Genomic DNA, 13,491 nt, shown 5'->3' with positions numbered 1-13,491 from the left:
TCAGGAGGGCGGGTCATGGTGCTCTATTGGCGAAACTAGACATTGAGTCGGCATTTAGGCTTCTTCCACTCCACCCCTCAGTTTTCCATCTAATGGGTTGTAAGTTTGCAGGTGTGTACTACGTGGATCGCTGCCTGCCCATGGGCTGCTCTTTGTCATGCGCCTTGTTTGAAGCGTTCAGTAGTTTCCTTCATTGGGTCGTAGCTTCAGAAGTGGGCAGCGATCCCATAGCACACTACCTGGACGATTTTCTCATTGTAGGGAGGGCAGGCTCCGATGATTGTTTATCCACAATGAACATCATGCGCAGCGTCATGAGACATTTCGGGGTGCCCCTAGCAGAGGACAAAACGCAAGGCCCCGCGTCCTGTTTAGTCTTCCTGGGAATCGAAATCGACACCCAGGCTCGGCTCTGTAGGTTGCCACCTGATAAAGTTCAGGGCATGCTTGAGGCGGTCAGAGCGGCAGTCTCTAATGCGGTTATTTCCCTGAAACAGTTACAATCCCTGTTAGGTTTGCTTAATTTCGCTTGCAGAGTTATCCCCATGGGTCGGGTTTTTAACCGTAGACTGGAAAGACAGCTTAGTGGTAGGTCAAACCCGAAATCAAAGATAACCCTAGGGAGTGAATTGCTGGCTGACCTGGTAGTCTGGGAACAGTTTCTCACGCGATTTAACGGGATTCGGGTCTGGCGTACCCCTCCCATGTCTAGCCAGTTACTGCACCTTTTCACTGACGCAGCTGGATCGCACGGTTACGGGGCCTATTTCCAGGGAGAGTGGAGCGCGGAGCCCTGGCCGGAGTCCTGGGCCCCGGCGGGCCTTACTCGTAACCTGACTCTCCTGGAGCTATTCCCCGTGGTCTTGGCGGTCGAGCTGTGGGGTGGGAAGTTGTCGAACGGGACTGTTGTGTTCTGGACAGACAACATCAGTGTGGTCTTTGCGATCAATAACTTGTCAGCCACCTCAGCAAAGGTCATTACCTTGCTGCGCCACCTGGTGTTGCGCTGTCTGGACCTTAACATCCAGTTCCAGGCCCGTCATGTCCCGGGCGTCAACAATGTTGTAGCTGACGCCCTGTCACGATTCGAATGGGCGACATTTCGCAAGTTAGCCCCCACAGCTGCAGCCGTGGGCTTACGCTGTCCTGATTTCCTTTGGCAGCTCGTCCTTCCTGGATAGCCTTACTGCCGTTGGTCCGCTCCTCCTTAGCACCATCCACTTGGCACGCCTATGCCCGCATGTGGTCTGAATGGGACAATTTCTGTGCGTCCAGGGGAGCCGACGCTGCTCAGGGGTCTAGGGACAACTTACATGATTGGCTGGTGAGTTTGCATGCCTCTGGGGCCCGTCAGGGGGCAATACAATCCAAATTGGCCGCCCTCTCATTTTTCTATAGGGCATTAGCCATTCCTGACCCAACCAATTCCTTTTTTATTAGGCAGGTGATCAAGGGTTGGGGCAGATCGCAGCAGCGGAAAATAGACACGCGCGAACCCATCACCCGCGACCGCCTGGAGCGTTTGCTCTTGGCGCTCGACGTGGTCTGTAGATCAGATTTTGAAGCCCTACTTTTCAAAACTGCGTTTAATCTGGCCTTTGCCGCCGCTCTTAGAGTTAGTGAGGTAGTAGCACCCTCCAAGCAGGCGTCTGGGGCAGGTATACAATTGCAACATGTTAGAGCTGCCCCTGATTCCTTACTTCTTTTTCTGCCGCGATCAAAGACAGATCAGGAAGGTAAGGGAACCTGGATCCCCGTTCACCCTCAGGTGAACAGCGCATGCTGCCCGGTTAACTGCGTTAATCTTTACCTGGCTCAAAGGCCGCCTGGCCCGGGGCAATTCCTGGTCCATGCGGACGGCAGATCCCTTTCCAAATTTCAGTTCGGTAGGGTCCTAAAATTGGCGGCAGTCCAGGCGGGGCTGGACGCTAGCAGACTGGCCCCGCACTCTTTTCGCATAGGGGCCGCGACTAACGCTGCGCAAGCGGGCTCCTCGTGCGAGGACATAAAACGTATTGGGCGTTGGCGGTCCAATTGTTTCAGAACCTATGTCCGTCCAATTGTTTAATGTTTAGATGTTAATTCAGGATACTAAAATGTTTGTCTCCACAGGCACTACCCCCGGGGTGAAGCGAATCTGGATTGTGGGCCACTCCTTTGTCCACTGGGCCTCCCTACGCTGTGCGTCCCTCCCATTTGGCCAATCCCTAGGTCTCCCTTCCAACAAGGCATCCGTTAGGTGGTTGGGTGCTAGGGGGATGTGCTGGCCCCAATTAGCAGGAACCATATCTGAGGCCCTGGTACGCTGGGGGAAGCCTCACATTATTATTCTTCACCTAGGGGGTAACGATGTGGGGGCCATACCAGTTTTACAGTTGATTAAGGTTATGCAGGCAGACATTGGGTGGCTAAGAGTACGCATCCCGGGGGTCATGATAGGGTGGTCCCATATAATACCCCGTCTCCACTGGAGGCATATGTCGGCCCATACGGCGGCATACCGGGTTAGGAAGAAGATCAATGCGTCTGTAGCGAAAACCGTCACTGGGTCAGGTGGCTTCGTGGTACGGCACGAAGCCATTTCGGCTGATAGAACCGAGCTATATAGAAGGGATAAAGTTCACCTTTCTGATGTGGGGCTGGATTTATTCATAGGGGACATTCAGAGAGCTCTGTTACCCCTCCTGTAAATCGGGTTGTGGGTTGGCGGCAAGGGTACCATTAGAATGCTTCCTTGTGGCGGGAGATCCTCGGTCCGGTTGCGCAGGAGAAGGTCGCTAGGGGTGAGTGATGGCCAGACTTCCGGGGAGGAGGGTAGGCCCTCACGTGCACGTGACGGTAACCCTCCTTCCTCCCTTTTGAGGGATGGTCACATGATCTCTGCAACCCCTCAGCGTCATCTCCTTAGGGCAGAGACCCCTCTGCTGCTGTTCTCGTTGGGCCGGTGATCTCCTACTGTTCTGGGTAGCTGATCTCTATGCCGCCATATATATTTTCAGTTCTATCAGTTCTATCTAGTTTGTTAGGTTAATAAAATTTTATGGCCTGTGACGGTCACAAAATTTTTCCCATAAAAAGTTTGTCTGTGGTTATTTCGCACTACATTCTCATGTACATAGTTATTTAATTAAGTTATGTTAAATCCTCTCCTCTGTGAAGAAGGATCCGGTAAGCATTTAATCCCTTAATGCAGTGTAGGGCTTAGTATAAGCCTGGAGCAGTCTAAGGGTTAAGGCTGTAGGAGAGTGGGTTAGAAGAGAGAGGGAAGGTGCTGGGTGCAACATTGTTGCAATTTAGGGTAGGCCCCTCCTTACCAGTAGATAAGCCAAGTTCTCCCTTGCAACTTCCTCTTCTTCTCCGGATCCTGGCTGAAGCAGTTTTTTCCCTCCCTCCCTTCCCCTTTTGTAATGTTTTAATGATGTTGTATTTTCGACGGCACCTTAATGGCAGGGCTATGGCTACTCACCCTAGGCCCAATAAGCCATTACTGTAGGATATGGATCTCCTCTCCCTGTTATGCGGTTTACACGGCTTGGTAACAGGGAATCCTTATCTAGGTGGAAGATCTTCTTTCACCCTGGCGGCGGGAGATCCTCGGTCCGGTTGCGCAGGAGAAGGTCGCTAGGGGTGAGTGATGGCCAGACTTCCGGGGAGGAGGGTAGGCCCTCACGTGCACGTGACGGTAACCCTCCTTCCTCCCTTTTGAGGGATGGTCACGTGATCTCTGCAACCCCTCAGCGTCATCTCCTTAGGGCAGAGACCCCTCTGCTGCTGTTCTCGTTGGGCCGGTGATCTCCTACTGTTCTGGGTAGCTGATCTCTATGCCGCCATATATATTTTCAGTTCTATCAGTTCTATCTAGTTTGTTAGGTTAATAAAATTTTATGGCCTGTGACGGTCACAAAATTTTTCCCATAAAAAGTTTGTCTGTGGTTATTTCGCACTACATTCTCATGTACATAGTTATTTAATTAAGTTATGTTAAATCCTCTCCTCTGTGAAGAAGGATCCGGTAAGCATTTAATCCCTTACAGGGACAGCCTCTTTTTATAGAATTTCATGAGTGCTGCCCCAGCCACTCATGAAAAGCACTTGCAGACTGGCATTTTTTTTGGAATCGGCCCCTAAGTCCTTAAGGAAATATCTTGTGTCAGCACTGAGGATTTACAAATAAAATATTATCATGATAATACTACTACTACTAATAATAATAATACCAGCAATAAAGGGTTCATTTTGATTCTACAACAATTGAAATGTAAGATGAAAGCACTGCACAAAAAAGTAATGCTTTTGGATGCAAACAGAACTGTATCAATTTGGTTTAAATATAAATCAACCTGAGAAACATTGAAATGTGTATTTCTGTGCAAGAACATTAGAAAAAGTAGGAGACTTTTATTTTATATGCAGGGTTTTTTTAGGGCATTCATTTAATTAACCTCAGTTCATGCTGAATACATCATATAAGGGCTGGCAAAGTAATATTTCTTAAAAGCTTTTATACCAGGAGGTTAAGTAACCGTTGCCATGGCAGTTTTCATATTGTTCACTAGTGCAATTTCTTAGCATTTAAAGAGTTATACTGTACATCATCTTGGTCATGATTTGCAGTTATCTTAGCATTTTTTTTTATAGATAAGCAGATTACAGTCGGAATTATATTGAGACCTTATTTAAAAAGATATGTTTAAGTGGCTTCTCCATTGTGTCACTGAGGGGTTTGTCACCTCAAATGCCTCTCATGATCAAAATGTCCCTTACAATTTACAAGTTTGTGTGTTTTCATTATCTAACATTCAAGTCTTTTAATTATGAAGTCAACATTTCCTGGCCAGCTCTTTCTAACTAATCAGAGTAGATGTCAGCAATAAAGAATTTACATGCCCTTCAGATCTGTACACAAAGAATGCAACCAGCTCCAAGCCTTAGCAAAAGTAAATAAATAAAAAGTATTACTTAAGATTATCTTTGAAGGCTCAATTCATTAGAATTTTTTTCTAAATATGTAGCAAGTAGGAAAGCTGGCTACACATATTTTGTACCATCATTTCGGAATGTGCCGTATTTCATCCTTTTTATCATCCATTTTACAGCTGAACCCTTACGTCTGCTGCAATATTTAATACACACATTTTTGCACAACTTAATCATTTTGTCTGCATTAAAATAGTAAAGTTTCTGGAAACTCTAATGAAGGAAAAATAAATCCTGTTTAAGGTTATACTTGATGATACAGTATATACCACATGTATAGGTAGATTTCTGACATGTAAGACTGTTATCTTAAATACAGAAAATTTTATTTAACTTAAAAACAAAATTAGGATTTTAAAGTAACTTGGGGCCTTTTGAAATTTATTATACGATCCATTACAATATATTAGAAATATATTAGAAAATTATTTGTAGTATTGCGACCCACCCCATATAAAATAAAAAAAATCCATAAGAATACAAATTAGAAAGTTTCCCATTTCTTCTTATCAAATTGCTTAGTTTCCATGGTGTTCTTTGTTGAAAAGATACCTAGGTAGGTATGGGGGGTATACATAGCAGGAACTAGTGCTGCCATCTAGTGCTCTTGCAATTGAAAAACATTCTTACAAAACTGCTGCCATATAGTGCTCCACTGCATGCTCCTAATCTTACGTCCCTGATTTTCAAGAAAAGATACCAAGAAAACAAAGAAAAAAATCATAAAAGAAGCAAAATAGAAAGTTTTTTAAAATTGCATGTTCTATCTAAATTATGGAAGAAAATGGTTGTTTTAGCAAGGTTTAATGACCATCCATATTTATTTTTCGGTCTCTTTATTAAGATACAAACAGAAAATACAGGGAATATGTACACAAAATAATAAAAAAACACAATTTTCAGAACAAAATGGCTTCTTCAGGCAAAAGTCAGTATTTAGTGTGACCTCCCTAGGCACTAAGCACATCTTGAACTCTTTTATGGAGACTGTCCTGACGTTTTCTGAAGTAATCTTCTGGTATATTATACCAGGCTTCTTTTCAGTTCTTCTTTAGATTTATGTTGTCTTTTATTTATTTCTCTGTCCAGATGATCCCATACTGCCGCTATAATATTCAGGTCTGGACTCTGTGGGGACCAGTCCATGACTGTCAGTATCTTATCAGCTGTTTTTCTCACCAAATATGATTTCACTGCAGTGTGCATGGGATAGTTATCATGCTGAAAAATAAAACCATTCCCAATCCGGCGCTTTCCAGAAGGAATGACATAGGACAAGATTACAAGTCACGCAGCAAATGTTTTTCGCAATTGCGAAAACACTATGTACAGTAAGGTTTTTTCGTATTTGGGGTTGTGCAGTTATTACAAGTTGCAAAATAACGTATTTTGCACGCACGTTAACCCGCGTAATCCAAAATCCAGATCGCATGCGTATTAACGTATTCCCCCAAAGATGTCAATGGAGAAGACAAATAAAAAAATAAAACCCTAATCTTTTTGTGCAAAGCCCATGACGTATTCTCCTCGAAAAGTGTTTATGAAAATGAGAATATTTCATATTGCAAGAATGTTTTGTTAACAGAATATGTTCTATTTATTGCTAAATAAATATTTCTATATATATGTGATGATTTTGGACTGAAATATCTATTTATAGTGAGATATGTGTATGACTATATATATGTCTAGATATCTCTAGATCTATATGTGAATATTTCTTTGAAAATCCATCTGAGATATTGTTTAATGTGCATAAGATTGTAATGTGAAATTTTTTCATTATCTCCATAGTTAAACATATCTGTATACATATAAATCCATGTTTCGCTATGTATGTGTATGTGTATGTGTATGTCAATTTAAAATCCCTTTATCAGCTTTTTGTTTCTAACACCCGAGATCTCCTATCTTTTAGCCCTCATAACTTTTGTGTGCAATATATTTTTAAAATAATTTTTAATAGACAGTGTTAATATGAGTGTAACCGTACTTTGTAATGCATTTTTGAAGTGTTTCTTGAAGCTTTTTTGTTGCAGAAAACTGTTAACTACAGCTCTTTGAGCGCAGAAAGGATTGTGTAAAAGGCAACTGCACGTGAGCAATCGACTTGTAATATCAGGGCAATGAAAATTGCTTGCAAAAAGACCACATCGTGTGTGGAAAGTACTAACCCCAAATTAATTAAAACCTGTCTGTACTTTTCAGCATTCATGATCCAATCAAAAAAAAACCTGTCTGTACTTTTCAGCATTCATGATCCCATTAATTTGGACAATAACGGCAACACCACTGGCAAAAATGCAGTCCCAAATCAGGACAGACCCTCCACCATGTTTTACTGAAGGCCCCAAGCATTCATTCTTCCATCTCTCTCCAACTCTTCTTCTCACATATTGTTGAAGATTGGACCCAAAAATTTAAAACTTGGATTTGTCACTGCATAACTGTCAGGTTAGGAAATGTCCAGAAGAAGACCCAAATGCTAGGGCGAACTTAAACAACACCCTTGCACTCTGAGTTTAATCCAGGACATGACCCCACGACAACCTCTAAAAAACAATGTACTCGCGATATGGAGCAGGATTAGCCTGAGTCCAAAGTAATTCAAGATATCAGCCAAAAAGACTTCTGAGTAAGGAACTGGTTTCAGGAAAAGTCTTCCACAGAATCAGGAGAGCAGGGATGGTCACTTATACTCAGACAGAGGAAGGGTAAACAAGAAACAGTTAACAATGCAGGAGTAGGTAACTTGTTATCAGGCAGTTTGAGGGTTAATACTGTGTAGTCAGTCCTTGAAGAGTTTGGCAACAGGTTATCAAGCAGTTTGTAGGTTTATACTGAATAGTCAGTACATGCACAGTTAGATAACAGGATAACAGGTAGTTAGAGGGTTAATACAGATTAATCAGTACTTGCAGGGATTGGCAACAGGTTGTCATGCAGTTTGAGAGTTTCACAGAATAGACAGTCTTTGCAATGTTTGGCAACAGGATATCAAGCAGTTTGAAGGTTTACACTGAATTAACAGTATTTGCAGAGTTTTGGCAACAGGTAAACATGCAGTTTGAGAGTTTCACAGAATAAACAGTCTTTGCAATGTTTGGAAACAGGATATCAAGCAGTTTGAAGGTTTACACTGAATTAACAGTATTTGCAGAGTTTTGGCAACAGGTAAACATGCAGATTGAGAGATTCCCAGAATAAATAGTACTTGCAATGTTCGGCAACAGGTTATCAGGAAGTTAGAGGATTAACCAGGATAGTCAGTCTTTGCAGAGTTTGACAGTTAGAGAGATTCCACAGCGAAGTCCTCACAGGAGCCACAAAGAGTAACAAACAAACGGGCACTGAAGAAACAGGAAGCCCGGAATAAAAATCCAGGTCGTGACATCATCAGGAAGGGGCGGCTCAGTCTACCTGTCAATCAAGCATACAGAGAAGACTGCCAGAGCTTCCCAGGGGTTGAGCGTGACAATAACACTCTTTTCAACTGATTTTTATTCCAACTTTGTGAGCTTTAGCATAGCTTATCCTTTTCACCGTGTCCCCCTTCTGAAAAAGTGGTTTATTGGCTGCTACCCTTCCACAAAGGCCATTCCTGATCAAGCATCTTCGGACTGTAGAAGGGTCAACTTGGCATCCTGATAAAGCTGCCAGATGCTGAGTAGGGATGGGCGAATGTTTCTAAAAATTTGAATTTTGATACATTTGTTCATTCGAATCGAAAATATTTGTTCGAATAATAGAATGTTTAGCTATGTATCCATTCAATTTCAAAATGTAATATTCCAATTCCAATGTGACATTCAAATTTGAATGTAAAATTCAAATTCAAAATAATATTTCTAGTTTACAACTGTGTTTACTAAATGTAATATTCAAATTTGAATGTAGCATTCAAATTTGAATATTACATTTAGTAAACACAGTTGTAAACTAGAAATATTATTTTGAATTTGAATTTCTAGTCTAATACTGTGTTTTTTAAATGTAATATTCAAATTCAAATATGACATTTGAATTTGAATGTAACATTCAAATTCAAAATAGTATTTCTAGTCTACCGTGTATAATAAATATAATATTTGAATTTGAATGCAAAATTCGAATTCAAATGTCACATTCAAATTCAAAATAGCATTTCTAGTCTAATACTGTGTTTTATAAATGTAATATTTGAATTAAAATAGTATTTCTAGTCTAATACTGTTTTATAAATGTAATATTCGAATTCGAATGTCACATTCAAATTCAAATGTCACATTCAAATTCGACTGTAGAAGGGTCAACTTGGCATCCCGATGAAGCTGCCAAATGCTGAGTAGGGATGGGTGAATGTTTCTAAAAATTCGAAATTTAAAACGAATTTTGATACATTTGTTCGTTCGAATCAAAAATATTTATTCGAATAATAGAATATTTAGCTATATATTCATTCAATTTCGAAATGTAATATTTGAATTCAAATGTGACATTCAAATTTGAATGTAAAATTCAAATTTGAAATAATATTTCTAGTCTACAACTGTGTTTAGTAAATGTAATATTCAAATTTGAATGCTACATTCAAATTTGAATGTCCCATTCACATTTGAAATACAGGGAGTGCAGAATTATTAGGCAAATGAGTATTTTGACCACATCATCCTCTTTATGCATGTTGTCTTACTCCAAGCTGTATAGGCTCGAAAGCCTACTACCAATTAAGCATAATAGGTGATGTGCATCTCTGTAATGAGAAGGGGTGTGGTCTAATGACATCAACACCCTATATCAGGTGTGCATAATTATTAGGCAACTTCCTTTCCTTTGGCAAAATGGGTCAAAGAAGGACTTGACAGGCTCAGAAAAGTCAAAAATAGTGAGATATCTTGCAGAGGGATGCAGCACTCTTAAAATTGCAAAGCTTCTGAAGTGTGATCATCGAACAATCAAGCGTTTCATTCAAAATAGTCAACAGGGTCGCAAGAAGCGTGTGGAAAAACCAAGGCGCAAAATAACTGCCCATGAACTGAGAAAAGTCAAGCGTGCAGCTGCCAAGATGCCCCTTGCCACCAGTTTGGCCATATTTCAGAGCTGCAACATCACTGGAGTGCCCAAAAGCACAAGGTGTGCAATACTCAGAGACATGGCCAAGGTAAGAAAGGCTGAAAAACGACCACCACTGAATAAGACACACAAGCTGAAACATCAAGACTGGGCCAAGAAATATCTCAAGACTGATTTTTCTAAGGTTTTATGGACTGATGAAATGAGAGTGAGTCTTGATGGGCCAGATGGATGGGCCTGTGGCTTGATTGGTAAAGGGCAGAGAGCTCCAGTCCGACTCAGACGCCAGCAAGGTGGAGGTGGAGTACTGGTTTGGGCTGGTATCATCAAAGATGAGCTTGTGGGGCCTTTTCGGGTTGAGGATGGAGTCAAGCTCAACTCCCAGTCCTACTGCCAGTTTCTGGAAGACACCTTCTTCAAACAGTGGTACAGGAAGAAGTCTGCATCTTCAAGAAAAACATGATTTTCATGCAGGACAATGCTCCATCACACGCGTCCAAGTACTCCACAGCGTGGCTGGCAAGAAAGGGTATAAAAGAAGAAAATCTAATGACATGGCCTCCTTGTTCACCTGATCTGAACCCCATTGAGAACCTGTGGTCCATCATCAAATGTGAGATTTACAAGGAGGGAAAACAGTACACCTCTCTGAACAGTGTCTGGGAGGCTGTGGTTACTGCTGCACGCAATGTTGATGGTGAACAGATCAAAACACTGACAGAATCCATGGATGGCAGGCTTTTGAGTGTCCTTGCAAAGAAAGGTGGCTGTATTGGTCACTGATTTGTTTTTGTTTTGTTTTTGAATGTCAGAAATGTATATTTGTGAATGTTGAAATATTATATTGGTTTCACTGGTAAAAATAAATAATTGAAATGGGTATATATTTGTTTTTTGTTAAGTTGCCTAATAATTATGCACAGTAATAGTCATCTGCACACACAGATATCCCCCTAAAATAGCTATAACTAAAAACAAACTAAAAACTACTTCCAAAACTATTCAGCTTTGATATTAATGAGTTTTTTGGGTTCATTGAGAACATGGTTGTTGTTCAATAATAAAATTAATCCTCAAAAATACAACTTGCCTAATAATTCTGCACTCCCTGTAGTATTTCTAGTCTAATACTGTGTTTTTTAAATGTAATATTTGAATATGAATGCAAAATTCAAATTCAAATGTCACATTCAAATTCAAAATAGTATTTCTAGTCTAATACTGTGTTTTATAAATGTAATATTTGAAATGGAATGTGACATTTGAATTCGAATTTTGCATTCAAATTCAAATATTATATTTATTGTAACAAAAACATAATTTATGTAAGAACTTACCTGATAAATTAATTTCTTTCATATTGGCAAGAGTCCATGAGCTAGTGACGTATGGGATGTACAATCCTACCAGGAGGGGCAAAGTTTCCCAAACCTCAAAATGCCTATAAATACACCCCTCACCACACCCACAATTCAGTTTAACGAATAGCCAAGCAGTGGGTGATAAAGAAAGGAGTAGAAAGCATCAACAAAAGAAATTTGGAAATAATTGTGCTTTATACAAAAAATTATAACCACCGTAAAAAAGGGTGGGCTTCATGGACTTCATGAGGAATGAAGAAACTTTTTGGTAAATTGATCCTCCAACCATGTTTCCAAAGAAACAACACTAGTTGATTCGTGAGAGATTCTGCAGAATGTAAAGACTGAGCTAGTACCAAGATATCATCCAAATAAGGAAATACCCTGTTCTCTGATTACAGAGAGTAGGGCACCTAGAACCTTTGAAAAGATTCTTGGAGCTGTTGCTAGGCCAAATGGAAGAGCAAAAAATTGGTAATTCTTGTCTAGAAAAGAGAATCTCAGGAACTGATAATGTTCTGGATGAATCGGAATATGAAGGTATGCATCCTGCAAGTCTATTGTGGACATATAATGTCCTCACTGAACAAAAGGCAGAATAGTCCTTATAGTCACCATCTTGAAAGTTGGTACTCTTACATAACGATTCAAAATTTTCAGATCCAGAACTGGTCTGAATAAATTTTCCTTCTTTGGGACAATGAATAGATTTGAATAAAAGCCCAAACCTTGTTCCTGAAAAGGAACTGGCATGATTACCCCTGAAGACTCCAGGTCTGAAACACACTTCAGGAAAGCCTGAGCTTTTACTGGATTTGCTGGGATATGTGAAAGAAAAAATCTTCTCACAGGAGGTCTTACTCTGAATCCTATTCGATACCCTTGAGAGACAATGCTCTGAATCCATTGATTTTGGACATAATTTATCCAAATATCCTTGAAAAACCTTAATCTGCCCCCTACCAGCTGAGCTGGAATGAGGGCCGCACCTTCATGTGGACCTAGGGGCTGACTTTGGTTTCTTAAATGGCTTGGATTTATTCCAATTTGAGGAAGGCTTCCAATTGGAAACAGATTCCTTGGGGGAAGGATTGAGTTTTTGTTCCTTATTTTGACAAAAGGAATGAAAACGGTTAGAAGCCTTAGAAGCCTTAGATTTACCCTTAGGTTTTTTATCCTGAGGCAGAAAAACTCCCTTTCCCCCAGTAACAGTCGAAATAATAGAATCCAACTGAGAACCAAATAAATTATTACCTTGGAAAGAAAGAGATAGTAATCTAGATTTAGATGTCATATCAGCATTCCAAGATTTAAGCCACAAAGCTCTTCTAGCTAATATAGCTAAAGACATGGATCTAAAATCAATTTTGATAATATCGAAAATGGCATCACAAATAAAATGATTAGCATATTGCAGTAAGCAAATAATGCTACACATGTCAGAATCCAATTCTTGTTGCGCTATATTCTCCAACCAGAAAGTTGATGCAGCCACAACATCAGCCAAAGAAATTGCAGGTCTGAGAAGATGACCTGAATATAAATAGGCTTTCCTTAGATAATATTCAAGCTTCCTATCTAAAGGATCCTTAAAGAAGTACTATCTTCCATAGGAATAGTGGTACGTTTAGCAAGAGTAGAAATAGCCTCATCAACTTTGGGGATTTTTTCCCAAAACTCTATAGAATTTGCTGGTAAAGGATACAATTTTTTAAACCTTGAAGAAGGAATAAAAGAAGTACCTGGCTTATTCAATTCCTTAGAAATCATATCAGAAATAGCCTCAGGAATAGGAAAAACCCCTGGAGAAACCACAGGTTTAAAAACAGCATTTAAATGTTTATTAGACTTAACGTCAGGAGGACTGGTTACCTCAATATCCAAAGTAATTAACACTTCTTTCAATAAAGAACGCATATACTCTATTTTAAATAAATAAGTAGATTTGTCAGTGTCAATGTCTGAGGAAGGATCTTCTGTATCAGATAGATCCTCATCAGAGGAGGATAAATTATTATGTTGTTGGTCATTTAAAATTTCATCAACTGAATTAGAAGTTTTAAAAGACCTTTTACGTTTATTAGAAGGTGGAAATGCAGAC

At 40.3% G+C, this 13,491-nt stretch overlaps 1 protein-coding gene across 3 annotated transcripts in view; it reads left to right on the top strand.

The window, feature by feature from the left end:
- Positions 1-13,491, top strand: part of OPRK1 (opioid receptor kappa 1) — a 69,177-nt gene that overhangs the window by 32,659 nt on the left and 23,027 nt on the right. The window contains exon 2 of one of the 3 annotated variants that reach the window (XM_053715037.1): positions 12,672-12,684. The exons of the other annotated variants lie outside the window; for them this stretch is intronic. Coding sequence (XP_053571012.1) covers positions 12,672-12,684 — 13 coding nt within the window. The remainder of the gene's footprint in view (positions 1-12,671; positions 12,685-13,491) is intronic. 3 annotated transcript variants of the gene reach the window in all.

The sequence above is a fragment of the Bombina bombina genome, chromosome 5 (genome assembly GCF_027579735.1).
Source record: "Bombina bombina isolate aBomBom1 chromosome 5, aBomBom1.pri, whole genome shotgun sequence".
NCBI classification, from domain to species: domain Eukaryota; kingdom Metazoa; phylum Chordata; class Amphibia; order Anura; family Bombinatoridae; genus Bombina; species Bombina bombina.
Note: the sequence above shows the minus strand (reverse complement) of the source record. Positions and strands in the feature narration are given on the sequence as shown.